This window comes from Sycon ciliatum, chromosome 12 (genome assembly GCF_964019385.1).
Source record: "Sycon ciliatum chromosome 12, ocSycCili1.1, whole genome shotgun sequence".
NCBI lineage: Eukaryota > Metazoa > Porifera > Calcarea > Leucosolenida > Sycettidae > Sycon > Sycon ciliatum.
In genome coordinates, this window is record NC_088654.1 from 14,544,800 (window position 1) to 14,571,982 (window position 27,183).

The following is a 27,183-nucleotide window of genomic DNA, read 5'->3' on the forward strand; positions in this document are numbered from 1 at the left end:
TAATGCTGGATGGCCCCTTACAGTGCTTTTCTTTACTTGCTTGCATTCTGCAGTCTCGGCAAGCGGATGTCATCCGCCTACTGGAGGGCTGCACGGCAATCTACTACTTGTGTGAGGCGCACTCGATCACTGAGGCCAAGTCCAGCATCCGCGAGACCATTCAGAAACTCTACGACATCGGTAAGCCGTTCTTGTTAGAGTGCACACCACTTGGTACAGTAAAACCTGGTTTAAGCGACCACACCCCACGGTGCAAGCAAAAGCGGTCGTTAAAGCCAGGTGGTCTTTAGAAACAGGTCCCACAGTGTCTGTGTCTAGATCTGTCGCTTACACCAGGTGTTACTATAGCTGGTATTACCGGTCTACCCTGGTCTACCCTGGTTAGTAGATAACCCAGTGGATCTCAAACTCAGATGGTGAGCCAAGGAAAAAAATTGTAACATGGAAAAAAATTGTAACATGGAAAAAAATTGTAACATGGAAAAAAATTGTAACATGGAAAAAAATTGTAACATGGAAAAAATTGATTTCAAATTGTTTGTCTTATAACTGCTGTAGTATTATCTACTATCCGGACGTGAATGCACGTGTTCCAGGTGTCAGGGGATTTTTGATCGTTGTCTACTAATGAGGTTTGTCTTGTGACCGATGTTGTGCTAGCGAGGGCAGACCGGTTCTCAGCTGTGCCGGTTGATGGCGTAGGCGACGCTTTGGGTGATAGACCGCCTCACCACCGTTGCTTCGTCTAAGCATTGCGAAGACAATGAAGGGGCCGGATTGATGTAATACATCCCTGTTCCCCCTATTGTGATGTTATTGGGATTCAGAGCTGGCAAATGTTACCCCTCACCCCTAAGTCCCGTGACTTGCTGTGTGCTGGTGGTAGGGGATGATTTGATCGGGCGTATCGCTTTGATTTTGATTTTATCTATTGTCTTATCATGCAAAGAAAAAGGGTTTGCTTTCCACGCTGGAGCTCGCGCTTTTCCGCCGACTTGACTTGACACTTGATTGAATCACTCAAGTGTCGAGTCAAGTCGGCGGAAAGCGCAAGCTCCAGTGTGTGGAGCAAACCCTTTCCTAACAAATCAACGCCAAAGTCGCTGCCACTATTTCGTACGCTGCTCCTTGTCTTCAGATCATGACGGAAACTGTTCGTGCCTTGTAGCCCGGGTCGAAAGTGACACACAGTGGGTGGATGGGCCCGCACAGTAAGAGCAGAGGAGGGGCAGGGAGGGGAGCAGTGATTCGGGGGAGGGGTAGGAGCAGGGGAGGGGCATTGAGGGGCAGGGGCAGGGCAGGGGGCATTATTGCCCCACACATCTTGCCGTGCCTTGGTTTGTAGTTCAGCCGGTGGATATTCTAACATGACCACCGTGTTGCAGACAGAAAGATAATCAAAGGTGATGATTCCACCGCACCAAAGGGTATCCTCAAACTAACCACACAGAGGACAAGTGATCGACTCAGCATTGACTGTAAGTGGACGACCGTGGTCATGCCGCGTTTCGGCAGTTGCGTTGCGTTGAGTTCGGTCGTGCACCGTTGGTAGTTGAACAGCAGACTACCCGGCCTCTTCTCCTCCTTGGTTGTGTATTGGCAATCATGCATCAGCCGAGTAGTGTCTGCAGACCAGAGTACACAAGTTAATACCAATTTATCCAACGACGCAATGATAAGATGACCGAACACACACTGTAGTCCGGTTTAACTCCAGTAACGGTGGTATCCACGTGGGCTTTGTTCAGCAACTGACATTACGCGCATTCTCCTGTTGTCGTCGAGCTGGTGGACTGCTCATTCGGCTTCATCTTCTGCTGTTTGTGCGAACCAGCGTTCTCCCCGGGAGTTTAGAGTCCACACGCCAAACAGGCCATTTGGAAATGGTTGGTGTTCCATTTCACTGCCGTACAAAGGTCAATCCATGCGTTTCCAGTGCATTGTCCTTCTTCCTGTGTGCTGTTGTTGGGTTGTGGCACTGAGATTGTGTTGTGTTTCCCATGCCTCTTATCCTCACACCGGTGTTGCAGGACTAAGCAGAAGAAAGTCTGAAGAAATTGAAATTACAGTAAAACCTGTAACTAACGACCACCCCTTGGGGCCCAGAGAAAGCCGTATTTTGTGGCAGGTGGTCCTTAGTTAGAGGTTTACACCGAACAACTATGAATGTGAGACCGTCCGTGCCTGGCAAAGTGGTCTGTAGTAGCAGGCTGGTCGCTAGTCACCCTGGTCTTTAGTTACAGGTCTTACTGTATAAACAGGCAGGGGAAGTGAACTGCCAGAAAAATGAGAAAAATGCCAACCCCCTCCTCCAGGACTCGAACCTGGGGACTTGCTCGTCATGAGCAATGCTCTAACCATCTGAGCTGTGAGACCAGGTCGAGCGCATTCCCATTTGAATTGAAATTGACGTCCCATTTCTTGTGTGCGTGTGTGTGTGTGTGCGCGTGCGTGCGTGGGTACGGGCATGCGTGCGTGTGTTTACAGCTCAGAATCGCATTCACGACATTGCCATCTCGTCCGAGTTGGACGACCAGGTGCGCAACATACTATCCAGCCAGCGTACGTCCCGGGCTGCAAATAAGTGGTTGAAGCACTACTCCAAGAACAAGTCCACGCAGAAGCCGACTGGCTCGGCCGGCTCCATCATTGACGCATTCCAGGTTCGTGTGTGTGTGTTTGTGTGCGCGTGCGTGTGCGTGTGTGTTTGTGTGCGCGTGCGTACGTGTGCGTACGTGTGTGTGTGTGTGTGCGTGTGTGTGTGTGTGTGTGTGCGTGTGCATGCAGCGCTTTCTAGATTGAGTGCGGGTTTTTGTTATAATCGTTACTACTGCGTTTATGTGTAAATGCATAGCACGATTGCTCTGTGCTGTATCCGAATTCATTACCTCACCATTTCTAATAATGGCTTCTTGCGTGTTCTCTTGGCCAGGATCTGCTGCGCAAGTTTGACGAGATCATTCAGCCGCTAGTGGCCAGCGAGATGTCTGTGTTGGTGGACGTCTTCCACCGGCCCGGCCTGCTCTTCCCTAAGGGTAGCCGCGGTGTCGAGTGGATTCGAAACGGAGGATTTCTGCGCAGGTAAGAGGAAGAAGACAGCAGTTAACTTGCCTATGAGGTACCTGTATGCTGAGCATTGAACAGATAATAATTGAACAGCTTTCGTAGTAGCGGAAACTTTTCCTTTACGTTTTGCGTAGTAGAATGTTGCTGGAAAATAGCTCCTCATGTGTAAAAACTGTCGCAGTTGACGTTCAAGGGAACTCAGCTCGTCCGTTGCTCTGTCTCACGGTTCTTCCCCCCCACCCCTCCACTCCCCTGGCATGTTGATCTTGTCTTGTCCAGGTTGATCTCGCACACCGAACGTTGTGATGAGCGTCTGTGCATCGATATCCTGGGTATACTGCAGCAGATGTTGGACAAGCAGACGGCCGCCTTCGACGAAGACATGGTGCGTTCAGCTGTATTACTTGTACGAACACCGTATTATACTGAGTATACGCCGCACTGGAGTATAAACCGTATCTACATTTTTTGTCACGAAATACAGACAAATACCGTATTTACTACCGTTAATTTGATCATGCATGTGTCTGCACGTGTATGCTCATATTTGACCGGTGCCTTTACTTACCACAGGCGTAGATACGATTATGGGCCTCTTTGACATAACACCCAGCAGCGTGCTGAGGTCCACACGCGAGCTCCATACTCAAGAAGGCGGCTCCAGCGCGTTATGCGTTGTGTCAGTGACTGCATCAGCCGTCAGTGGTGGTAGCGTGGTCACAAACGCGTACACCATTGTCGTCGTTGCAAACGCGAAAGGTATTCCGTATTTCGTCAACGGGTAGGGTGAAAAAAGATTGATCCTATGTACCGTTTGTATGTGTTCGTTTCTCTGGGAGGGGGGAAGGGGGTTGAAGAGAAATGACTAGTTTTCGTTTCCGAATTAATGTCTGTATTTACAGATGACCCCTAATATAAATTGTGTTGTGTGTGTGGATTGTATCTTTGTCGTGTCCTCACTCAGGCAAAGTCGCTGCGGGTACAGCTGCTAGAGCGCTACTTCGACAGTCCTTCACCGGCGGACGAGAAGCACCTGCAGAGGAGTCGCTTCACGCTGCAGAACTTGATCACGTTTAGGTTTCGTACCGCCTATCCCGAGCAGGCTGCCTCTGCGTCCAAGCAGTCGCGCGAAGGTCAGTGTGCAATCCCGTGTATGTATGTGATGAGTACTATCACTGTATCTGGAGTGTTGGCAGAACGGCGACTGATCTTCAAAAGAGCTTGATTATGAGGGTGGAGCAAGTCAAGTATGCATGAATTAGTTTCTCCAGTTCATGTGAGCACAACGCGCGGATCTGGCCCTGCATGGACCATTTTACGAGGCTGCATGTGAACTACAGTGGAAGGTCATGTGACCTTTACCATAATATGTGATGCATTGTGTATGTGCATTGTTGTTGCTGCATTACCCTTGGTAGGTTCCGGAGCAGTTTCCAAACTGGACAAGCGACGGAATCTGCTATCGCGCATGATGAGTGTACCACGTGTCCACGGCTCTGTGCATGGGATCGAGCAAGCCAAGGGAGAGGCCAAGCACAGCATTACGTTTGATGATATCGAGAACAACGAGATCATACTCATCCGCCCGCTGGTGAGGTTCTCATGCAATGCCTGCTCTCGTGTGTGTGGAGGGGGGGGGGGGGGGGGGGGGGGAGTTGAGCGGAGCAATGAAGCACTTCAGTATACCATACCCTGCATAATGGTAAACCAGTCATTCGACCTTGGACATGCAGTAGTACGACTCGCATCTAGGCTATGAGTACATATTTTATGGCTGCTGGATGTATGTGATACTGATGTGTCACTGTATGGTTTTTGTGTGAGGGTTCATATACTCGTGTGTTTGTCTGATTGTCCTGAAATGGCCAGCGTAGCCAGATACCGTATTTTCGGCTGTGCTGGCCTCAGCCAGCACAGCCAGCACACACAATATGGACGCTTACATTGTAGTACACTGCAAGCTCTATAATGTCACCCGATTTGAAAAAAATAAACAAGTTCCTTGGCATGATGTGGCGCTTATGTCATGAAAGACCGGCCCTAATTGCAGAAGTATAGTATTGATGTCACGTGACACACCACGTAACAGTGGTTGAATAGCATGTGCATGGAGTTCCCTGTGGTTTGTTCTACCCTTGCAACCATTGTGTTCTCTATCTGTGTGTGTGGGTGGCTTGGTGTGTGTGTGTGTGTGTGTGTGTGTGTGTGTGTGTGTGTGTGTGGCTTGGTGTGTGTGTGTGTGGTTTGGTGCGTGTGTGTGTGGGTGTGTGTGTGTGTGTGTGTGTGTGTGTGTGTCTGTGTCTGTGTGGGTGTCTCTCACACACAGCTGCCCAAACCCGACCTACAATGTCTGCTAGACCAGGCCCACGCCACCGAGACTGTCATACAGCTGATGATGGCCTCACAGGGTGGTGACCTGTTCATGGAATGTGTGCGCCTAGCCATACAGCTGCTCGACGGCGGAAATCGACCTGTCCAGGTGAGATACAGAGGACATGCTATGACGTCAGATCCGCCTTTTATGGGATCTAGATAAGTGATAAAATGACTGTTTATGGGGAAAGTGCATACAGAAACCCTATAAAATATAGAAGAACTTTGAGTGGCAAACGCATCCTTGTTTTGTTTTGCATGCTGGCCTGTTTCCCCCAGTATTCTGGCATTCCAGCGCACGGACTCACCTGGTGGAGTTTTGGGCGCACTGTTCCGAACAAAATTTATTCTCATTTCAGTTCCCGTGGATGGAATTTCATTGGCCTCGGCTTGTTGGAAAGATCCGTACCAAGAAAATCCATCCTGGAAGTTCTCAGCTCCATAGCCCCATCAGGGCCACTTCCATGACCTCTCCAAATGGGCCCAGCATGCCTCGGAACGAAACAACACCTCAATCACACATTCTTTTTCGGCTCCTTGCTCAAATTCAACCGATTTTCACCGGTCAAACTGCTCTGCGAAGCTGAGATCCACCCGCTTCATTTGATGTCCATACCGCATGTGCTGGGCAAAAGGGAAATCCCTGACATGCTCCAAAAAATTGCGCGAAGTCACGAACAAAATAATTCGCGGTCGGTCCATGCGTAATTTCCGTGTTCTTTTTGTCGCCGCGAAGTCAAACTTTATCCTATCGCGATGAACTGCTGCTTATGGATGATGCAGGCATTCTGCACAGCTTCCTCGATGAAGTGAAAAGCAATTTTGAGATACCACTTGTATGTTTTGCGAAGGGCTGAGTAAGCGTTTATCATCATGTCATTCTTGTCCACTCCACCCATGAACTTGCTGTACTGATGATTGATCTCAAGCCGGCAGATGTGTTGATTGTCTCGAGTGCGCTTTCTTGTCCGTGTGGTGCTGATGTTGTGTACTCTTATATTTGAAAGAAAGAACACAACCTTCCGGTCATGTTGTGTATATTTGAAAGAAAGAACACAACCTTCCGGTCATGTTGTGTATATTTGAAAGAATGAACACAACCTTCGGCCATGCAACTTCAAGCACAGCAGTGGGCCAAGCCTGCAAAAAATGCATACTTGCCGTTGGCAGGATTAGCGTTCTTGAGGACTTGGCGGGATGCCAACGCAATTAGCACGCATTGTGCCACACGTCAAGCACGTCGAGAAGTGGCTTCACTTTTCTCAGTTTAGCTGACTCGTCTGGGTCGGGCGCTTCATTGTGGGAAAAATGAATGAACTGCTGTATGAGTTTGAACGGCCGTGATGTCATTGCTACACCGAAGATAACTTAGGTGTTGAGAGTAGCGGGTCTGATGACCAATAGAGATGTACTTGCGGCTTGTGAACAAGACCAGTTAGCAGCCATAGCGCAATTAAAACCTTCGTTTCACGCACAGTGACAGGGACCCAACTTCTGGCTCTAGCCTGGGTTGGCGGTGTATCCTTGTTGTGCTGTAAGTGCTGCCGTGCATACCTATTCGTCTCCGTGACACGGAGTTGCCAGAATGATGCCGTAAAAAATAAATTCAAGTAGTACATCACAGACGAGCCAGCTGGTGGTGGGGTAGTTAGACCTGGATTTCCTGTGAAAGGCGGTAAGACTGGTTTGTCATTACGACATGTTCATTGCGAATCGTCTCTTGCGGCATCACTGTCATCAATATCATGGAAAGGCGTATGCACAACAAAATCTCCCTGTGCCGCACCATTTCCAGGAGCAAATCCACCATCATCTAGTTCTGTCCCATCATCACCATCAACATCGTCAGCTACAGGCCCATTGTCGTCCATATCTACGTCATGAGCATGTGCAGTAGCGGCAGCATCAGTCAACACCTGTCCTCCGTGTACACCCACAGGTTCATGATGCGATTCGCCACGTGGACGATTTTGTCCGCCATTAGCCGCGGAGCAAGCTCTTGGCTGCGCTTCGCCTTGCTCCGCTCACTGCGGTAGGCTACCTTTCAGCTCGCCGTCCCTAGGTCTTGGTTCAGCTGGATGAGCGTCAGGCTCCACACGATTCACTAGATCCGCGCCAGCAGCTATGTCAGCCAAATAAATTCAAATTGTTCTCCGCTCGTAAATCGCGATCCTCGTCTGAGTCTGAGTCTTCCGAATCGCCCGAATCAGAACTAACCTCTTCATAATCACTGTCAGGATCCATCAGTACAATCCTGATCGCTTCCTCTTCAGAAACACGGCGTGACATCTTGAAATACCCGCCACGACCGATCGCGCAATTGTCATGAATAAATAAGTATACACACGCGCATGCAGACGCTTTGTACTTGGGCATGCCTGCACCTACGGACTTCAAAATTAATGTTCTCTGCGCATGTCAGGACATTCCACTCGCGTAACCGCACACGCAGGTTGGGCCAGGATCACGCTAGGGGGCCTGGCCCACATGATCTAGAGCACACTGTTTGAGCGCGAGTATACTCGTCATTGCCCAGACGCGATGGGGTCTGCATGACGAGTATACTCGTCATAAACCCGGAAAGGGTTAAGGAGCTACGAACGGGATTCGAACCCAGCACCTTGTCTTTCCGGGACAGCGCCCTACTGATTAGGCTACCGGGGATGACACACCTCCTGTACCATGGCTCCTTCTTGCTACACTGCTCCCCGCGCCCCCTCCCGGTCCCAACATGAGGTTGTGTCCTCACGCCGTACCTACTCGTGTGTGTGTGGGGGGGGGGGGGGGGGGGGGGCTAGATGGGTCGTGGGTTCGGGAGACATTGCCAGGCGTTAATGTTGCTAAAGAAGGATCCACGAGCGGGCCTAATTTGTGTGGTCATGACAACCCGTCGTTGTTTCATCAGTTTCATTTGCGTGGTCATGACAACCCATCGTTGTTTCATTTGTGTGGTCATGACAACCCATCGTTGTTTCATTTTTGTGTACGTGTATGCTGTTTTGCTTGTAGAACTCCTTCTACAACTGCTTCATGCAAGGTGGCACGGACAAGTTCTTCAAGGCCATCCACGATCGCATGCAGGAAGCGGAGAAGGAGCTGAAAGGAAGCTACTCGGTCACGACCGGAGGAGCAGTGCGGGTACGGGACTCTGGTGCATTGCATTGTACATTGCCACTCTCTCCTGAAGGGATGGCAGTTTGAGATGTACAGCACTGCTCAATGACATCCAGTCAAGTCACTCAAGTACACGCCGGGCATTTCGCAGCCCTAGACCTGCCAGCACAGGGCTGCGAAAAGGTGCAAGGCGTAAACTTGACTCTCGCGACTGGTTTTCAGTGAGTAGCACTGTATATTTCAACGTTCTCTGAGATTTTACAGTAAAGCAGTATTGCCATCTCGCCAGTCTGCAGGCTTTTCTTCTCTCCAGATCACAGTATAGTATAGTATTTAGTCGTATTTCTCTAGGGCAGTCCCCACAGACCTCTGGTCTCCTTAGGGGCCATCCGTAAATATCGATAATATAGAAACGAAAACTAGTCGTTTCTCTTCAACCCCCCTCCCTCAGAAACAAACACATACAAACGATGCATTGCATCGATATTATTTTTTTCTTTTCCTTTCTGGACGTGCCCACACATACAAACTGTGCATCGATATTTTTCGAGAAACGAACAGGCGCTAAACCCCCCTAAACGACTAGTTTTCGTTTCTAAATAAATATCTATATTTACGGATGGCCCCTTACGGCGTACCCTAGGAACTGTTCATGACGAGATATCTATAACTACAGTCCATCCATTGGAAACTGGCACCCTAACGTTTTTGTGTCTCCCGCACATAGTTGTAGGTATCGTGAAAACAACAGTACATCCTGCATTGTGGGACGCGTGCAATTACTCCTTGCCACATTTGAGGCCAGAAAAGTCCAAGAACAGGGAAATAGAAATTCAGCCAGGTTTTACGAAATTAGGGCAGGTATGCCATGGGAAAATGTATGGAGAAGCAGATCCCAAGCTCCGATTTTTGAGATTTAAAGTGCGTTTTTGATCCTCAATTCGGCCCAAATTGGACTTTCAGAAGCCAGCGGGACTGTTTCTGATGAATGGACTGTAGTTACTGTGGAGTGTGGAGTGTGGGGTGTGGGGTGTGGGGTGTGGGGTGTGGGGTGTGGGGTGTGGAGTGTGGAGTGTGGAGTGTGGGGTGTGGGGTGTGGGGTGTGGAGTGTGGAGTGTGGAGTGTGGGGTGTGGGGTGTGGGGTGTGGGTTGTGGAGTGTGGAGTGTGGGGTGTGGGGTGTGGGGTGTGGAGTGTGGGGTGTGGGGTGTGGGGTGTGGAGTGTGGAGTGTGGAGTGTGGGGTGTGGGGTGTGGGGTGTGGAGTGTGGAGTGTGGGGTGTGGGGTGTGGGGTGTGGAGTGTGGAGTGTGGGGTGTGGAGTGTGGGGTGTGGGGTGTGGGGTGTGGAGTGTGGAGTGTGGGGTGTGGAGTGTGGGGTGTGGAGTGTGGAGTGTGGAGTGTGGGGTGTGGAGTGTGGGGTGTGGAGTGTGGAGTGTGGGGTGTGGGGTGTGGAGTGTGGGGTGTGGAGTGTGGGGTGTGGGGTGTGGGGTGTGGAGTGTGGGGTGTGGAGTGTGGGGTGTGGAGTGTGGGGTGTGGGGTGTGGAGTGTGGGGTGTGGAGTGTGGAGTGTGGGGTGTGGGGTGTGGAGTGTGGAGTGTGGGGTGTGGAGTGTGGGGTGTGGAGTGTGGAGTGTGGGGTGTGGAGTGTGGGGTGTGGAGTGTGGGGTGTGGGGTGTGGAGTGTGGAGTGTGGGGTGTGGAGTGTGGGGTGTGGAGTGTGGAGTGTGGAGTGTGGGGTGTGGAGTGTGGGGTGTGGGGTGTGGAGTGTGGAGTGTGGGGTGTGGGGTGTGGAGTGTGGAGTGTGGAGTGGGAGTGTGGACTGTGGACTGTGGACTGTGGACTGTGGACTGTGGGGTGTGGAGTGTGGAGTGTGGAGTGTGGGGTGTGGAGTGTGGAGTGTGGAGTGTGGGGTGTGGAGTGTGGAGTGTGGAGTGTGGGGTGTGGAGTGTGGGGTGTGGGGTGTGGAGTGTGGAGTGTGGAGTGTGGGGTGTGGAGTGTGGGGTGTGGGGTGTGGACTGTGGACTGTGGGGTGTGGAGTGTGGAGTGGGAGTGTGGACTGTGGACTGTGGACTGTGGGGTGTGGAGTGTGGGGTGTGGAGTGTGGGGTGTGGAGTGTGGAGTGTGGGGTGTGGAGTGTGGGGTGTGGGGTGTGGAGTGTGGGGTGTGGAGTGTGGGGTGTGGGGTGTGGGGTGTGGAGTGTGGGGTGTGGAGTGTGGGGTGTGGAGTGTGGAGTGTGGGGTGTGGAGTGTGGGGTGTGGAGTGTGGGGTGTGGAGTGTGGAGTGTGGAGTGTGGGGTGTGGAGTGTGGAGTGTGGGGTGTGGAGTGTGGAGTGTGGGGTGTGGACTGTGGAGTGTTGAGTGTGGGGTGTGGAGTGTGGAGTGTGGGGTGTGGAGTGTGGAGTGGGAGTGTGGAGTGTGGAGTGTGGAGTGTGGAGTGTGGGGTGTGGAGTGTGGAGTGTGGAGTGGGAGTGTGGACTGTGGACTGTGGAGTGTGGAGTGTGGACTGTGGACTGTGGAGTGTGGAGTGTGGAGTGTGGAGTGTGGACTGTGGAGTGTGGAGTGTGGAGTGTGGGGTGTGGACTGTGGACTGTGGACTGTGGAGTGTGGGGTGTGGAGTGTGGAGTGTGGAGTGTGGAGTGTGGAGTGTGGGGTGTGGAGTGTGGGGTGTGGAGTGTGGAGTGTGGGGTGTGGAGTGTGGGGTGTGGAGTGTGGAGTGTGGGGTGTGGAGTGTGGAGTGTGGGGTGTGGAGTGTGGAGTGTGGAGTGTGGGGTGTGGAGTGTGGGGTGTGGAGTGTGGAGTGTGGGGTGTGGGGTGTGGAGTGTGGAGTGTGGGGTGTGGAGTGTGGGGTGTGGAGTGTGGAGTGTGGGGTGTGGGGTGTGGGGTGTGGAGTGTGGGGTGTGGAGTGTGGAGTGTGGGGTGTGGGGTGTGGAGTGTGGGGTGTTGTGACTAGAGTCTAGACTCTCTTAGTTCCACAACATAACTAACTTCATAAGGACTGGGATTAATTCTCATTCAGTACTACATGACTTACTCTAATCTCTAATCATCAAGAAGCTGGGTAAAACCATAAAGCCATCAAAACAAACAAAAGGGCTAATGCTACGTGGACGATAACGTCACACAAACATACACGTGATATTATGTACAACTTCGTGATGTAATCACGACATTCCCAAACACAGGTGGAGCGATCAATCACAAAAGACCTGGTGACCAAAGGGAGAAAGATTATAATAGCGCATAAGAACCGCGTATTTAGGTGATTATTATTATTTGGGTATTGTTAATGTTAACTAGGGCAGTCCCCACAGACGCATGTCTCCTGACAGGCTACGCTAATGATGTGACATATCTTGTGAACCAAATTGCGAAGGTACTGAAGAGCAAGGACACATAAGTCATGGAGCCCATACTACACCCTAGTGCCAAAGTAGTGAGTGGGAGAGCAAGTTGGCAGAGGAAAAGAAAACTCGAATAAAAAGGGGGGTGAACATAATTATACAGCTTGAGTGGATGATAGCTGATTGAGACAGACACCAGCATGGTGAACTAAACCAAGTCTGCCTCGTGCAAATCCAGGACACGTCCTAAGCCTTCGATAGCAGCTCGTCTTACCGGTCGAGAAGCTGTTGCAGGGACGTGTGCGTCGTTGGTTACAGCGGGAGGCTGTGGTTCATTCGACGAGTGGTCAGCAGGTCGAGCAGACTCACACTCCAACGGATATAGGTGCTGTAGTGAGCGCCGTAGGAGCTTGTTATTGGGCGTCCTCACAGTGGCGGAACGCGTTTCTCCATCACGACTAGCGTGAAGTTCGCTGATGATACCCAGTTTCCACATACCTCTGGGCGCGTCATCCTTGATGAGGCACACATGTCCAATCCTTGGCTTCACGGTAGAATGAGCAACCTGTTTCAACTGCGATTGTTGCCGTTCTCGTAGACTGGTTAGGTATTCAGATCTCCAACAGTTCCAAAACTCATTCAATCGCTTCTGACCTTTCTTCCACGTAGAAAGTAGCAGTTCCGCTGACGACATTGTTGGGGCGAAATCAGGGTCCTCTTCTACATGCCCTTGGGGTAGACTGATTTCGGCTGATAATGATAAGAAGTGGGCAGGTGTCAAGACCGTATAGATCTCATCGCTTACGTACACCAGCGGTCGTGAATTTACTACTGCTTCAACTTCGACGAGAATGGTTGACAGCTCCGTTGTTCCGAGAACTAGTCTGCCAATAGACTTACGGAGGGCTTTCTTCACGATTCCAATCAACCGTTCATAGAACCCGCCCATCCATGGGGAGAGTTGCACAATGCAAATCCATTCGATTCCATGGGAAGCAGCATAATTAAGAGTGTGGTCATCCTTCACAATGGCTTCCCAAGCAAGCTGTAGAGTCGATTTCGAAAGCAGGAATTGCTGAGCGTTGTCAGAGAAGATCTTGCGCGGTACTCCTCTTCTTGCCACAAATCTGCGCAATGCCATCAGGAACTGTTCTGTGGTCATGTCAGCAACAAGCTCGAGGTGGATGGCACGTGTGACCATGCACGTAAATAGGCACACCCATACCTTGTGGATGAGTCCATGTTCTCTGACTGTCATTGGGCCAAAGTAGTCGACGCCAACGTGTGTGAACGGTTTAGACTCAGCTACGCGCTCTGGAGGGTAGGGTGCCATTTTCGGTAGCGAGTACGGCCGACCATTGAACCTCTTGCATACACCACATTTCTTGAGTACAGTCTTGACGGTTTGTCGTCCTCTGGGGACCCAATAGTCATACCTGACTCGCGATAGGGTATGGTTAGTTCCACTGTGCAGCACCATGCGGTGACAGTCATTGATGATAGCTGTGGTTACTGGATGTGAACGAGGTAGAAGGATGGGATACTTCGCTGAGTTTGGTAGGGATGAATTCTCCAATCGACCCTTGCAGCGGATGAGGTTATGTTCATCTAGAAAGAGCGCAAGGTTTTGGACCAGCTTGTTCTTGGCGTTGCTTTTGATAGCCTCAATCTCCGGTGTATAGTGTGTTGCTTGAACATGTTGAATCCACAGATGTTTGGCGTTGTCGATTTCAGCAGCAGACAAATGAGTGCCGCATGTGGTCTGTTGACGGCATCTCTTGACAAACTTGATACCGTATGCTGTTACACGGGCTAGCTTCTCAAACGAAGTATACTTGCTCTCATCTATACTCAGCGGTGATGGCTTGCTGCTGGTCTCGGTTTCCGCAGGACCCTCCGCCGCGAATAGTACTGTGGAAGGAGCATCGATGACGTCTTTGGGCCAGTGTACAGGAGGATCTCGAAGCCATTCTGGACCACACCACCAAGCTGTACTGTCTGTCAGTGTGGCTAGCGATGCTCCACGGGATGGTAGGTCGGCTGGGTTGTCGGCTGTACGGATATAGTTGAAGCACACACTCTGGTCTGCACGGATTTCCTTCAACCGATTGGCGATGAAGGCAGGGTACGATTTCTCAGTATTCTTAATCCAGCCAAGCACGCACTGTGAGTCAGACCACAGGTGGGTAGCTGAGATGTGAACTGCGCCCAGAAGCTCTTTCTTCAGAAATTTGATGATCCTGGCGCCGATGAGTGCTGCTAGGAGCTCTAGACGTGGTATACTTGTTGCCTTGATGGGCGAGACTCGTGTTCGGCTGTAGATCAGGTCAACTGACGAATAGGCACCGTCAACTTGTCTCACACACAGGTACGCGGCTGCACCGTAACCATCTTGAGACGCATCACAGAAGACGTGGAGTTCATAGGTGACCTTGTCGACGTGGATTTTTGGTCCAATGAAGCGAGGAATGGCAACGTCACTTGCGCAGGACAGATCGGACAGGATATCCTTCCATTCATGAACGAGAGCGTCAGGCAGCGGAGAGTCCCAGTCTACATGTAGCTTCCATATACTCTGTACTAGGATCTTCGCACGCATGATGACCGGGGAGAACAGGCCCATCGGATCATAGAATTGGGCTATGCTGCGGAGGACATCTCTTTTGGTAATGACGGAGTACTGGTTTGTGGCTGACTTTGCCGTCGACAGAGTATCGCGATTGGTATCCCATGACATACCCAGTACCTTCATTACATCACAGCTAGACTTGTCTTCAGGAGCTAGAGCATCTCTGAAGTCAGGATCGTTGGTACCCCATTCACGCAAGTTCATGGTGGCACTGGCAAAGGCGTCCTTTGCCTCTCTGTAGTATGCAGTAGCATCCTGGACGCTGCTCTGCCCGGTGACAACGTTGTCAACATAGATACTGCGACGTACATCATCGCATGTCCCTGTCTGTTGCTGTTGGAGATGGTGGTCAACTGTGGCGGCGAGAAGAAACGGGCTAGCGACAATGCCAAATGGAACTCGGCAAAAGCGGTAGATCACTAGGTTGGCTGTGGTGACGGGTTTTGTAGGATCGCGAAGCCATAGGAACCGTGTTACATTGCGATCTGTCATAGATAGACCTAGCTGAAGGAAGGCCTTCTCAACATCGCTGACAATGCCAATGGGGTGTAGCCGAAATCTCACCAGGATGCCACACAGATCCGGCAGAAGTATCGGACCTCGGTGCAGGCAGTCGTTCAGGCTGTTGTGTTCTGCGCGAGTTCTGGCGGAAGCATCATATACCACACGGACCTTTGTTGTGGTACTGCTGGGGCGAACAACACAGTGGTGGGGGATGTAGTGAATCGGCCCATCCTGGTGATCAAGGTTCACTTCCTCGATAATGCCATTGGCTAACTGCTCTGTGATGGTACAATGATACTTCTCTAGCACTTGTGGTGTCTGCTGGAGTCGTTTGACTAAGGATTTGAGACGGCCGAAGGCGAGCTCGTAGTTCTCTGGTAGATTAGGTTGTGGAGTATGGCTATCTTTCCATGGCCAAGATACCATATATCGGCCGTTGATCAGTTGCAAGGAGCTGCGAAAGTGTTCCAGGGCAATGTCGTCCGCTGTCTGCGGATCACTGATGTCATCGGTGATACCAATATCTTCAAGTCGCCAGAAACGTTGGAGATCAAATACTGGGTCTGGCAAGGTGGTAGCATCTGTGAGCATTATGTGGCCCGCAGTGTCATCTGTCTCTGTGTCAGTAGGGCCTGCTGGGACAAATCCCAATTTGGAGTTCAGCAAGACCAGGCCATTGTTGAGTTGGATGTGACCGTTACCCATGATGGAGAAGTAGAAATCCGTGCCGATAAGGAGGTCAATTTCTACCTCCTCACGCTTGGTGACAATGGTGTCAGCTAGTTGGATGTTCTTGACTTCAGGGTACTGGTCGATGTCGATTGGGGATTTGACAACAGGACAACAAATCCACGGCATAACATTGGCGGTTACGGGCAAGGCTGATCCATCTCGACATAGGAGGGAAAACTCCACTCTCGGCAGGGTGACCGTTCGCCGGGACGCAGATCCAAAACTAGCGATGGACAACACGTCTTCACCGACAACAGCTGCGTTGACAGAGGCAGCTAACGATTCATGAATAAATGTGCGAGTTGAGCCGGTGTCAAACAACAGTCGGCAGTCTGAGATGTTGCCTTGCCCGGCGACAGTTGCGATGGCGGTTGGGAGATTCACACCTTTGGACTGGACGTGCACCGTAGCGGTAGTATGTTTCTGTGGCCCTTGCTGCTGCTGAGTAGGATAGAAGGTACTTGCGGCAGCTGACACTGGTGATGAGCCAAATTTCTGAGGGCACAGGGCACGGTGATGGGTCAACAGATTGCAGTGATAGCAGGGTCTTCTAGCAGTACAGTCCTTTGCCCAATGTCCCTTCCGTAAGCATACAAAGCAGTGGTCTTGTAGCTGCTGCTGTCTGGTAGAAACCGTGTTGAACGTTGGGCAGGTGTCCGAGAAGTGTTGCAACTTGCAGAAGAAGCATCTCGGAGTGGCGCGCCGCACAGAGCTAACTAACGTGGCTGCCGTGGCCGGAGGTTGGGAGTAGGCAGCATGAGGCTGTGCGGAAACAGGCGGTGGTCGTGGCAGAGTGCTCTCTGGTTTGCTGGCTGTGTCTCCTGCCAGTCGCTCGGCCGATTCACGGACCTCCAGGTAGATTCCCAGCTGTTTCCGCAGCTCATCAACAGTCCAACTCTGATTGTGGGGTTTCTGTGTCTCAAGTTGTACGATGACGCACTTTGGTAACTTGGAAGTGATGACAGGAATCAGCAGTTCCTGTTGCACACTTTGACCTTCCGCTTGCAAACAGCGCAAATTAGCCTCCACCTCGTTGTAAAATCTCCGCAACATGTGAGGTTTATTTGATGGCGCTGGCATTTCGGTAATTGCGCGGTATCGGGCTGCGATGATGGCATCCTTCTTGCCAAAGCGATCCTTCAATAATCCTAACGCCACGGGGTAATTTGAATCGGTGGTGGGAATACCGGCAATAACATCCAGGGCCATGCCTGTCAAATGACTTCTCAAATACGACAGTTTCTGTACGGCAGACAGGCTTTGATTTGTACCGATCGCAGATTGAAACATGTCAATGAACTCAGTGAAATGAAGTATGTCACCATCAAACTTCCTGATTGTGAGCACGGGCAATTTTACAGATCCATGAGCACTCTGTGCAGGCTGTGCCGAGTTGGCCGCCAGCTGGCCAACCGTGCTAGTGTGCTTCCCAATGGCTGACAGCAACTGCTGTGTTTGTTGCTGAGTTGCGGTGTGCATTGTCAGCAGCTGCTGGACGTCAATTCCAGGTGCTTGACTGCTGGTACTGGTGTTGGCTGTGGCCCTTTTGGCTTGAGCACTCAGCAGGGACAGATTTTTGAAGTACGACGGTAACGTACTGGCCATACTTTCATACTCTTCTTCATCTTCTTTCTTTTTCTTTTTTTGAGTTGCTCCACTAGCCACGAAATCGTATAACGCAGCGCCGTACTTATCTAGGTCAGCATCCAACTTCGTGAGGGCATCTCTATGCTGTTCACAAAACTGGGTCCGAATCCCGACCCACTGGTCTGCGTCGTCAGATGGACAACTTTCTGAAACTAAACGTTGGCACTTCGTATCGTCATCGTGGACAGTAGAATACAATGCACTGATTTTATTTGCTAAAACTCGGAGACTCCCTGGATACTCGGACATGGTTTCGGCACCAATTTATGTTGTGACTAGAGTCTAGACTCTCTTAGTTCCACAACATAACTAACTTCATAAGGACTGGGATTAATTCTCATTCAGTACTACATGACTTACTCTAATCTCTAATCATCAAGAAGCTGGGTAAAACCATAAAGCCATCAAAACAAACAAAAGGGCTAATGCTACGTGGACGATAACGTCACACAAACATACACGTGATATTATGTACAACTTCGTGATGTAATCACGACATGGGGTGTGGAGTGTGGGGTGTGGAGTGTGGAGTGTGGAGTGTGGGGTGTGGAGTGTGGAGTGTGGGGTGTGGGGTGTGGAGTGTGGGGTGTGGAGTGTGGAGTGTGGAGTGTGGAGTGTGGAGTGTGGAGTGTGGGGTGTGGAGTGTGGAGTGTGGAGTGTGGAGTGTGGAGTGTGGAGTGTGGGGTGTGGAGTGTGGGGTGTGGAGTGTGGGGTGTGGAGTGTGGAGTGTGGGGTGTGGAGTGTGGGGTGTGGAGTGTGGAGTGTGGGGTGTGGAGTGTGGGGTGTGGAGTGTGGGGTGTGGAGTGTGGAGTGTGGGGTGTGGAGTGTGGAGTGTGGAGTGTGGGGTGTGGAGTGTGGGGTGTGGAGTGTGGAGTGTGGGGTGTGGAGTGTGGAGTGTGGGGTGTGGAGTGTGGAGTGTGGGGTGTGGAGTGTGGAGTGTGGGGTGTGGAGTGTGGGGTGTGGAGTGTGGAGTGTGGGGTGTGGGGTGTGGAGTGTGGGGTGTGGAGTGTGGGGTGTGGAGTGTGGGGTGTGGGGTGTGGAGTGTGGAGTGTGGAGTGTGGAGTGTGGGGTGTGGGGTGTGGAGTGTGGGGTGTGGGGTGTGGGGTGTGGAGTGTGGGGTGTGGAGTGTGGAGTGTGGAGTGTGGGGTGTGGAGTGTGGGGTGTGGAGTGTGGAGTGTGGGGTGTGGAGTGTGGGGTGTGGAGTGTGGAGTGTGGGGTGTGGAGTGTGGGGTGTGGAGTGTGGAGTGTGGGGTGTGGAGTGTGGGGTGTGGAGTGTGGGGTGTGGAGTGTGGGGTGTGGAGTGTGGGGTGTGGAGTGTGGACTGTGGAGTGTGGGGTGTGGGGTGTGGAGTGTGGAGTGTGGGGTGTGGAGTGGGAGTGTGGGGTGTGGAGTGTGGGGTGTGGAGTGTGGGGTGTGGAGTGTGGGGTGTGGGGTGTGGGGTGTGGAGTGTGGGGTGTGGAGTGTGGGGTGTGGGGTGTGGAGTGGGAGTGTGGGGTGTGGAGTGTGGGGTGTGGAGTGTGGAGTGTGGGGTGTGGAGTGTGGAGTGTGGAGTGTGGGGTGTGGGGTGTGGGGTGTGGAGTGTGGAGTGTGGAGTGTGGGGTGTGGAGTGTGGAGTGTGGGGTGTGGACTGTGGGGTGTGGAGTGTGGGGTGTGGAGTGTGGGGTGTGGAGTGTGGGGTGTGGAGTGTGGGGTGTGGAGTGTGGAGTGTGGGGTGTGGGGTGTGGAGTGTGGGGTGTGGGGTGTGGAGTGTGGAGTGTGGGGTGTGGGGTGTGGGGTGTGGGGTGTGGGGTGTGGAGTGTGGGGTGTGGGGTGTGGACTGTGGGGTGTGGGGTGTGGGGTGTGGGGTGTGGAGTGTGGGGTGTGGGGTGTGGAGTGGGAGTGTGGAGTGTGGAGTGTGGAGTGTGGAGTGTGGGGTGTGGAGTGTGGGGTGTGGGGTGTGGAGTGTGGGGTGTGGAGTGTGGGGTGTGGGGTGTGGAGTGTGGAGTGTGGAGTGTGGAGTGTGGGGTGTGGAGTGTGGGGTGTGGAGTGTGGAGTGTGGGGTGTGGAGTGTGGAGTGTGGGGTGTGGAGTGTGGAGTGTGGGGTGTGGGGTGTGGAGTGTGGGGTGTGGGGTGTGGAGTGTGGGGTGTGGAGTGTGGAGTGTGGAGTGTGGGGTGTGGAGTGTGGGGTGTGGAGTGTGGGGTGTGGAGTGTGGGGTGTGGGGTGTGGGGTGTGGAGTGTGGGGTGTGGGGTGTGGAGTGTGGGGTGTGGAGTGTGGGGTGTGGGGTGTGGAGTGGGAGTGTGGGGTGTGGAGTGTGGGGTGTGGAGTGTGGGGTGTGGAGTGTGGGGTGTGGGGTGTGGGGTGTGGGGTGTGGAGTGTGGGGTGTGGGGTGTGGAGTGTGGAGTGTGGAGTGCGGGGTGTGGGGTGTGGAGTGTGGAGTGTGGAGTGTGGGGTGTGGACTGTGGGGTGTGGAGTGTGGGGTGTGGAGTGTGGGGTGTGGAGTGTGGGGTGTGGGGTGTGGAGTGTGGAGTGTGGAGTGTGGGGTGTGGGGTGTGGAGTGTGGAGTGTGGGGTGTGGGGTGTGGAGTGTGGAGTGTGGGGTGTGGGGTGTGGGGTGTGGGGTGTGGGGTGTGGAGTGTGGGGTGTGGGGTGTGGGGTGTGGGGTGTGGGGTGTGGAGTGTGGGGTGTGGGGTGTGGGGTGTGGAGTGGGAGTGTGGAGTGTGGAGTGTGGAGTGTGGAGTGTGGGGTGTGGAGTGTGGAGTGTGGAGTGTGGAGTGTGGAGTGGGAGTGTGGACTGTGGACTGTGGACTGTGGAGTGTGGAGCTCAGCTAGTACGCACTACTCTGACAAGACGTGTGCACCGTTTTAGAGATTGGCCTTGTCTGCTGTTGTGCCGATTTTTGGGTGGTTTGTGTCACGTGTCTTGGGCACCCTGTAAGAAGACATTAGGGTCTGTTGGGAATGCAGTACAAGCAAGCCTCTTTTAGGGGCAAAAATTAGCACAATGGATTAAAATGCAATACAACATACACTGGAGAAGAAATCAGAAAAATGCATGGCTGTTCGGAATGCCCAAGTAAAAAATATAATACGATACAAAAAAGAAGTGTTTGCGTGCTGCTGCTGCTGCTGCTGCTGCTGTGTGCGTGCTGCTGCTGCTGCTGCTGCTGCTAATGCTTGCGTGCTGCTGCTGCTGCTGCTACTGTTTGCGTGTTGCTGCTGCTGCTGTTTGCGTGCTGCTTGCTGTCTTGTTGGCAGCCTCATCAGGTAGTAGGTGGTGGTGCGCCAGGTGGTGATGCTGCCGCTGGTGGTCCTGGAACAGCACCGACGATACAGGTGGCACCGCCGTCTACACCCGCAGTCACACCTGCGGGCCAGCAGAGACCTCCCGGACTGCAACGCAGGCAGTCGAGAAGTAAGACACGCTCAATGGTGTGCGCTGAGCGGGGTGAACATGCGTTAGTGTGTGTGTGGGGGTGGGGGTGGGTGTGTTTGATTTGTGGGTGTAGGGGGGGGGGGGGGGATTTGTGTGTGGGTGGGGGGGGGGGGGGGGTGAGGTCTTTGATATGTGTGTGTGTGTGGGGGGGGGGGGGGGGGATTTGTGTGGGGGGGGTGTTTGATATGTATGTGGGGGGGGGGGGGGGGGGGGGTACATCGGCCTGCGTGTATGTGCATGCGTGCACATTGTGTTTGTAATAATTCTTTTTTCAAAACTGAAGAGAGCTGAGTAACAGACCAATACCTCAGGAGGCATAAATCAGTGACAAGACCCAGGGAACCGGGTGTGCTGGCCAGTAAGCTAGACCAGCTGGTGGTGCATTGCTCTTGCAAGCGAAATCTGTTTGGCTTAACGGTGTGTGTTTGTGTGTGTGTGTGTGTTTGTATGGGTGTGTGTGTGTGTGTTTGTATGCGTGTGTGCGTATGTGTGTGTGTGTGCGTGTACATTCGTGCATGTGTGCGCGTGTACATTCGTGCGCGTGCACGTGTGTGTGTGTGTGTGTGTGTGTGTGTGTGTGTGTGTGTATGTGTTTGTATGGGTTCCTGTTCTTGCTTGCTCCATTCTTTAGCCGAAAGCTCCACAAACCTGCTGATCGCGCCGACAGGACAGGGTGCGGCCAGCGGTACCCTGGACATTCTCAGCCTGCCTGCCATTGCGCACATGGAGGATATTCTCCGCTTCTTGCAGCTGCTCTGCGAGACACACAACGACCTGCTGCAGGTACTACCAGCTCCATAGTGTACTGCCGTTTGCTAGTATTTGGATATCATAGTATGGCCACACTCGGGTGGAGAGCCAAGGATTAATTTATAAGAATAAAAGAGGACCAAAGAGCTACAAGTTACGCTAGAATATCCACTAACACCACCAGTTACTTTACAATCAGCTCATGCGATAACATTGCACTACACACTGACTTCTTTGGGGAGGTGAATTGTGCGTGTTTAAACATTAAAGTATGGTTTGTTATCCGGAAAACACTTGAGCTTGTTGCAGTGCGTTAATGTATGTGTACACATGAGCCATGATTCTCTTGCCCCTAGCGCGTGTTTTTATTTTATTTTATTTTTTTATTTTTATCTAGTATTAACACAGTGTGTGCTTTCCTTATTCGTGTGGGCAGAATTACCTTCGCAAGCAGGACAACGCTCGTCAGAACTACAACCTGGTCAGCAAGACGCTGCAGTTTCTCTACTATGTGTGTGGTGGTGCGGCCGGTGGCATGGGACTGCTGGGGCTGTACGTCAACAGCCGCAACGTGCCGCTCATCATCCAGTGCCTGATCACGCTAACCGAGTACTGCCAGGGACCTTGTCACGCCAACCAGGTAACCGCTGCGCTGGATCTGCTGGTACTGTCAGGCAGCCGTGAACTGCCTGCTTCTCCCACTGCGCCACCCCCGGGAATGCTTTATTATACCCCCCCCCCCCCCTGCGGGTTATTTCACCCTGTCTCCGCTCTATTTTCTGGGCCATTGTACCCCCCCCCCCCTCTACCGGTCCATTGTTTTGATATCCATTTGTGAATTGTTGATGTCATAGTGTCCCCGGTGCATGTGCTGTTGTTTTGTTTCTATTGTCATGATAGCCTGTGGCCAATAAGGGAAGAGTACGGATACAGGGATTGGATGTACAGTGCTGGAAACTGAAATCCGACCCCTGAGCGGTGTGCTCACATGGCCAAGACCCAACACAGTGTTGTAACACTACGAAATAGAGACGCTAGAATGTGAACGCACCGCTCAGGGGTCAGATTTCAGTTGCCATCGCTGTACATGTACATGATCGTAGTGGTATCCAGACGGAAGAACGAGCAGTTGTTTTTCGTAACTCTGAATTTCACGAACTGAATCGATCGTCAGACGAAAATAGTAGCCTCTACGGACGGTGGATGAACTTCACACGGGGGATTGCAGTGATATGAAATTGAGCTGCATGCTAAAAATAGTAGTAATAGGTTTTTTTCATTTGACCCGACGAGACCACACGACGCTTGCAGATCACAGCACGAACAGTTCACCAGCCACACTCCACGAAAGCAAGTTATATCTCTATGGAACGAAACAAGACTTGTCAGGAGTACTACTACTACTTGCTTTCGTTGAGTGTGGCTGGTGAACTGTTCGTGCTGTGATCTGCAAGCGTCGTGTGGTCTCGTCGGGTGAAGTGAAAAACCTATTACTACTATTTGGCGGACCTATTGCAGAGGGCAACGAAGAATTAAAAATAGTTGTGTTGACGTTAGGAATTTAAAGGCCACATGCCTCGTACTGCTCTTTTCTCTCCGAAACTCAACGCTTGCAAGCCAGATACGAAAGAAAGAAAAAATCAACAGTCACACCACCGGGGCTTGAACCAGGGACCTTTGAAATTCTCCGTGAAGTCCAAATTTGAAATTGCAATGTGTTGACGTTGTTGTGTGTTCTCTCTCCCATGTGTGTGTGTATGTACTGTGTTGGTGCTGCGGTAGAATGCCATTGCGAATCACGACAGCAACGGCATCGACATCATCATCGCTCTCATGATGAATGATATTGACCCACTGCGATCTCAGTTCCCCGAGCTTGAACTGGAGCTCAAGGTAGGCGCACGGAGGCGACGTGCATTGTATGTTGTTCTTCACTGTGATCCTATCCTTTCTTTTTACAGGGCTGCTCAATGACAATGCTGCATTTGCTGGTACCATGCGGGCATGATGAAATCCGATCAAGCAAGTCGAGGCCTCGCCGCCGGGCGCTGTTCAGCCCTACAGTCCATTCATTGGAAACTGGCACCCTAACTTTTTGGTGTCTCTCCCAAATAGAATTGTAGATATCGTGAAAGCAACAGTACATCCTGCACCGTGTGACCCATGCAATTATACCTTGCCATATTTGAGGCCAGAAAAGCCCAAGAACAGGGAAATAAAAATTCAGCCATGTTTTACAAAGTTAGGACAGGTAAGATGTGTGGAGAAGCAGACCCAAACCCAGATGTTTGAAATTTAAAGTGGGTTTTGATCCTCAATTCGGCCCAAATCGGACTTTCAAAAGCCAAACGGGACTGTTTCCGATGAATGGACTGTAGACCTGCGAACGCTGGGATGGTGAACTGGGTGCAACACTTGTTTCGTTTGATCAGATTTCATTGAGCAGCACAGCATGTTGTTCTTCGCTTCAACTGTATCCCATCTCTACTCCTGGTTCTGTTCGGTTTTGTAATAATAAAAGCTACTCAATCTGCGGACAGCATGCTGTTTCGTTCTTTGTGAACTCATCAGCGCAGCACAGAGAAAATGAGGCCGAACCTGATAGCAATGAAAATAAAATTTCCAAAGCCAAATTTAAACCAGGCCCGAGGGGAATAATACAAGCTACGTAAGTTTGTTGGGTCACATGTTGCGGGACGATCATTTCAATTCTTTTCTGCTGTGTGTTGTTGGTGGTGGTGGTGGTGGTGTTGACAGAACAACGCAGTCAAGTGCATCTTATCCATCATGGAGAGTCGACAGGACAGCACAATGATTGACCGCATCATCCAGCGCATTCAACCGCTGGACAAGCTGGTATGTAGACCTCCTCTAACGTGTCGCCACCAAAGTGTTTTGTCGTTCCTGAAACAAACATTGTTCATTTGTGCGAGGGAGGGGGGGGGGGGGGGGAGTCGAAATCTCACGTCGAGTGGATATGGTCACATGACCCACTGGATCTGGATAAGAAGACCACCTGGCCAAGGTGACCACTTTTTCTCGTCCCTTGAGCGGCGGTCACCTTAAGACAGATTTCACTGTATGTGCTTGTGTGCATATACATACACCTTATTAACTGGGTTTGAGGGAAAGAGACAAACGGGAAAAGTCCGAAGAAAAAATTGACTGTCACCACCAGGACTCGAACTAGGGACCTTCGCTTGTAGCTAGCGATGCTCTTACCACCGAGCTATGGTGTAGTCGTCATCCCAGCAGAGGCCGTTCAACATTTTTTTCAGACTTCGTAACTCACACATCCACCTTATATACCTGGTGTCTAGGTCTGTAGTGATATTGCACAGTAATGCCATGGACTGACTAGTATGTGTAGTGTGTATCATGCAAGATTTTACCGCAATAGGGCTTCAGATAAGAAAACATGTGTGTGTGTGTGTGTGTGTGTGCGTGTGCGTGTTTTGTGTGTGTGTGTGTGTGGGCGTGCGTGCGTGCGTGCGTGTGTGTGTGTGCATGTGTGCATGTGTATACGTGTATGTGTGTGCACGCGTGTTTCCCGTGCGTATAATTATGTACTTGTCGTCCAGGTCTCACTGTGCCAGTACGCGTACTCGATTGGCGATGTCAAGGAGATGAAGATGGACACGTCTCCGATTGAAATTGGCCACAACTTCTACATCCTGGCTCATCAGGTAGGTGGACTAGAATGCAGAACGCATGGACTAACCCCCACCCAGACCAGACATGCCGCTGCTGCTGCTGCTGCTGTTTCTAATGTTGCTGCTTCTTCGTCTCCTGCTGTTGCTGCTACTGCTGCTGCTGCTGTTGTTGTTGCTGCTGCTGTTGTTGTTGCTGCTGCTGCTGCTGCTGCTGCTGCTGCTGCTGCTGCTGCTGTTGTTTCTGCTGTTGTTGCTGCTGCTGTTGCTGTTGCTGCTGCTGTTGCTGCTGCTACTGCTGTTGTTTCTGCTGCTGTTGCGGCTGCTGGTGCTGCTGGTGGTTTTGCTGCGTGTAATACAGATGCTACGGGTGGCCTGTGTTTTACTGATTGTTCTGTCACTGGGTCAGTCCAAGGTCCTGTTGATGAATCGCCGTTGTCCGCCGGTGCTGATTTTGCATTTTGTTTTGCCTGCCGGTGTGCATTATTGCTTCACACACTTCTGCTGCTGGTAGTGGTGGCGTTTTCATGTCTCTATTGCCGAGCATTCAGTCGTTGGCTATGCTGAACCTGCTATTTCCGGTTACATTCTGTGTTTAGAAAATTGTTATTTCTGCCCTCTGGGTCTTTGATGCAGCTGGAGAAGAGTAGTAAGGAGTTGGCCACAATCATGCGTCGGGCTCTCAACGACCCGGAGGAACACAAAGGTCTGTACTTCTACCACCGACACACTGCCCAGATTGAGGTAAGCGGTATAGTACGATGCGGATACGATGGGACATCAAGCAACCTTTCCAGCACTGCATGCACTCGGTTGCGTACTTATGTTTCTCTTTTCGTTTGGAAAACTTCCGTGCTTTTCACCACCTTCCTCCTCACTGCCATGCTCTTTGTTGCTATGGGTCTCGTTGACATGTCTCCTATTGCTACAGTATTGTAGCAAGAAGGAATCACGTGTGTGTGATCCCTGGTCGCCTAATCAGTAGGGCACTGTTCCAGAAAGACAGGGGTGCCGGGTTCGAATCCCACTCGTGAACCCTTCTTTTTGTAATACTACGCGTCTCGTTGGCATACCCCTTGTTGCTATGGGCCTCATTGCCATTTCCCTTGTTGCTATGGGCCTCATTGCCATTTCCTTGTTGCCATGGGCCTCGTTGCTTGTTGCCATGGGCCTCGTTGCCATGCTTCTCACTGCAGTGCTTCTCCACGTTGACTTTCGCCTCCTTTCCAATTTGCTTTATGTTTTTCGTGTTTAGATCGTACGAGAAGATCGCAAGCTTGAGACAATCATCTTCCCCGTGCCTCAGATCTGTAACTTTCTTACGGATGACAGCAAGGAGAAGGTACAGGCATCCGTGGAGCCTGACAACCAAGGTAGCAAGGTAAGGCATGATTGTGTGACCTATTTAGATTGAAGAGAGAGAGAGAGAGAGAGAGAGAGAGAGAGAGAGAGAGAGAGAGAGAGAGAGAGAGAGAGAGAGAGAGAGAGAGAGAGAGAGAGAGAGAGAGAGAGAGAGAGAGAGAGAGAGAGAGAGAGAGAGAGAGAGAGAGAGAGAGAGAGAGAGAGAGAGAGAGAGAGAGAGGGGAGGGAGATTTGGGAGTCAGATAGATACTGGTATCTATGCCATTGATGTGTTGACATGTGCGTGTGCGTTTTGGTTAACATGTGTGTTTGTGTGGGTGTGCGTGTCTGCATGTCTGTGTGTATACGTGTGTGTACATGTGTGTGAATACGTGTGTACACGTATGTGTGTGTGTGTGCGTGTGTGTCTACGACTATGTACGTGCTTGTGTGGTCAGGTGCCTGGGTTCGCAGACAGAATACCCAAGCTGTACCAGGAAATGGAGTGGCAAAGAGCGCTGAAAGGTGCGTTGCGAAAGAGCTCATGTTTTCTCAATGTTAACATAGGATGCTGCTCACAGTTTTATCTCAATGTTGAATCCGAGTCCAAACAAGGAAGCAACGTAGCGA

At 51.6% G+C, this 27,183-nt stretch overlaps 1 protein-coding gene across 3 annotated transcripts in view; it reads left to right on the top strand.

Moving 5' to 3' along the window:
- The window catches only part of LOC135828775 (inositol 1,4,5-trisphosphate receptor type 1-like), an 89,855-nt gene that overhangs the window by 47,904 nt on the left and 14,768 nt on the right, over window positions 1-27,183 (top strand). For all 3 annotated transcript variants that reach the window (XM_065341200.1, XM_065341201.1, XM_065341202.1), the window contains 17 exons: window positions 54-180; window positions 2,488-2,663; window positions 2,933-3,081; window positions 3,346-3,451; window positions 4,031-4,199; window positions 4,485-4,657; window positions 5,393-5,545; window positions 8,449-8,577; window positions 20,635-20,791; window positions 21,444-21,595; window positions 21,999-22,202; window positions 23,345-23,455; window positions 24,320-24,418; window positions 25,144-25,248; window positions 25,849-25,956; window positions 26,468-26,593; window positions 27,012-27,078. In XM_065341200.1, the coding sequence (XP_065197272.1) occupies window positions 54-180; window positions 2,488-2,663; window positions 2,933-3,081; window positions 3,346-3,451; window positions 4,031-4,199; window positions 4,485-4,657; window positions 5,393-5,545; window positions 8,449-8,577; window positions 20,635-20,791; window positions 21,444-21,595; window positions 21,999-22,202; window positions 23,345-23,455; window positions 24,320-24,418; window positions 25,144-25,248; window positions 25,849-25,956; window positions 26,468-26,593; window positions 27,012-27,078 (2,311 nt within the window). The remainder of the gene's footprint in view (window positions 1-53; window positions 181-2,487; window positions 2,664-2,932; window positions 3,082-3,345; window positions 3,452-4,030; window positions 4,200-4,484; window positions 4,658-5,392; window positions 5,546-8,448; window positions 8,578-20,634; window positions 20,792-21,443; window positions 21,596-21,998; window positions 22,203-23,344; window positions 23,456-24,319; window positions 24,419-25,143; window positions 25,249-25,848; window positions 25,957-26,467; window positions 26,594-27,011; window positions 27,079-27,183) is intronic.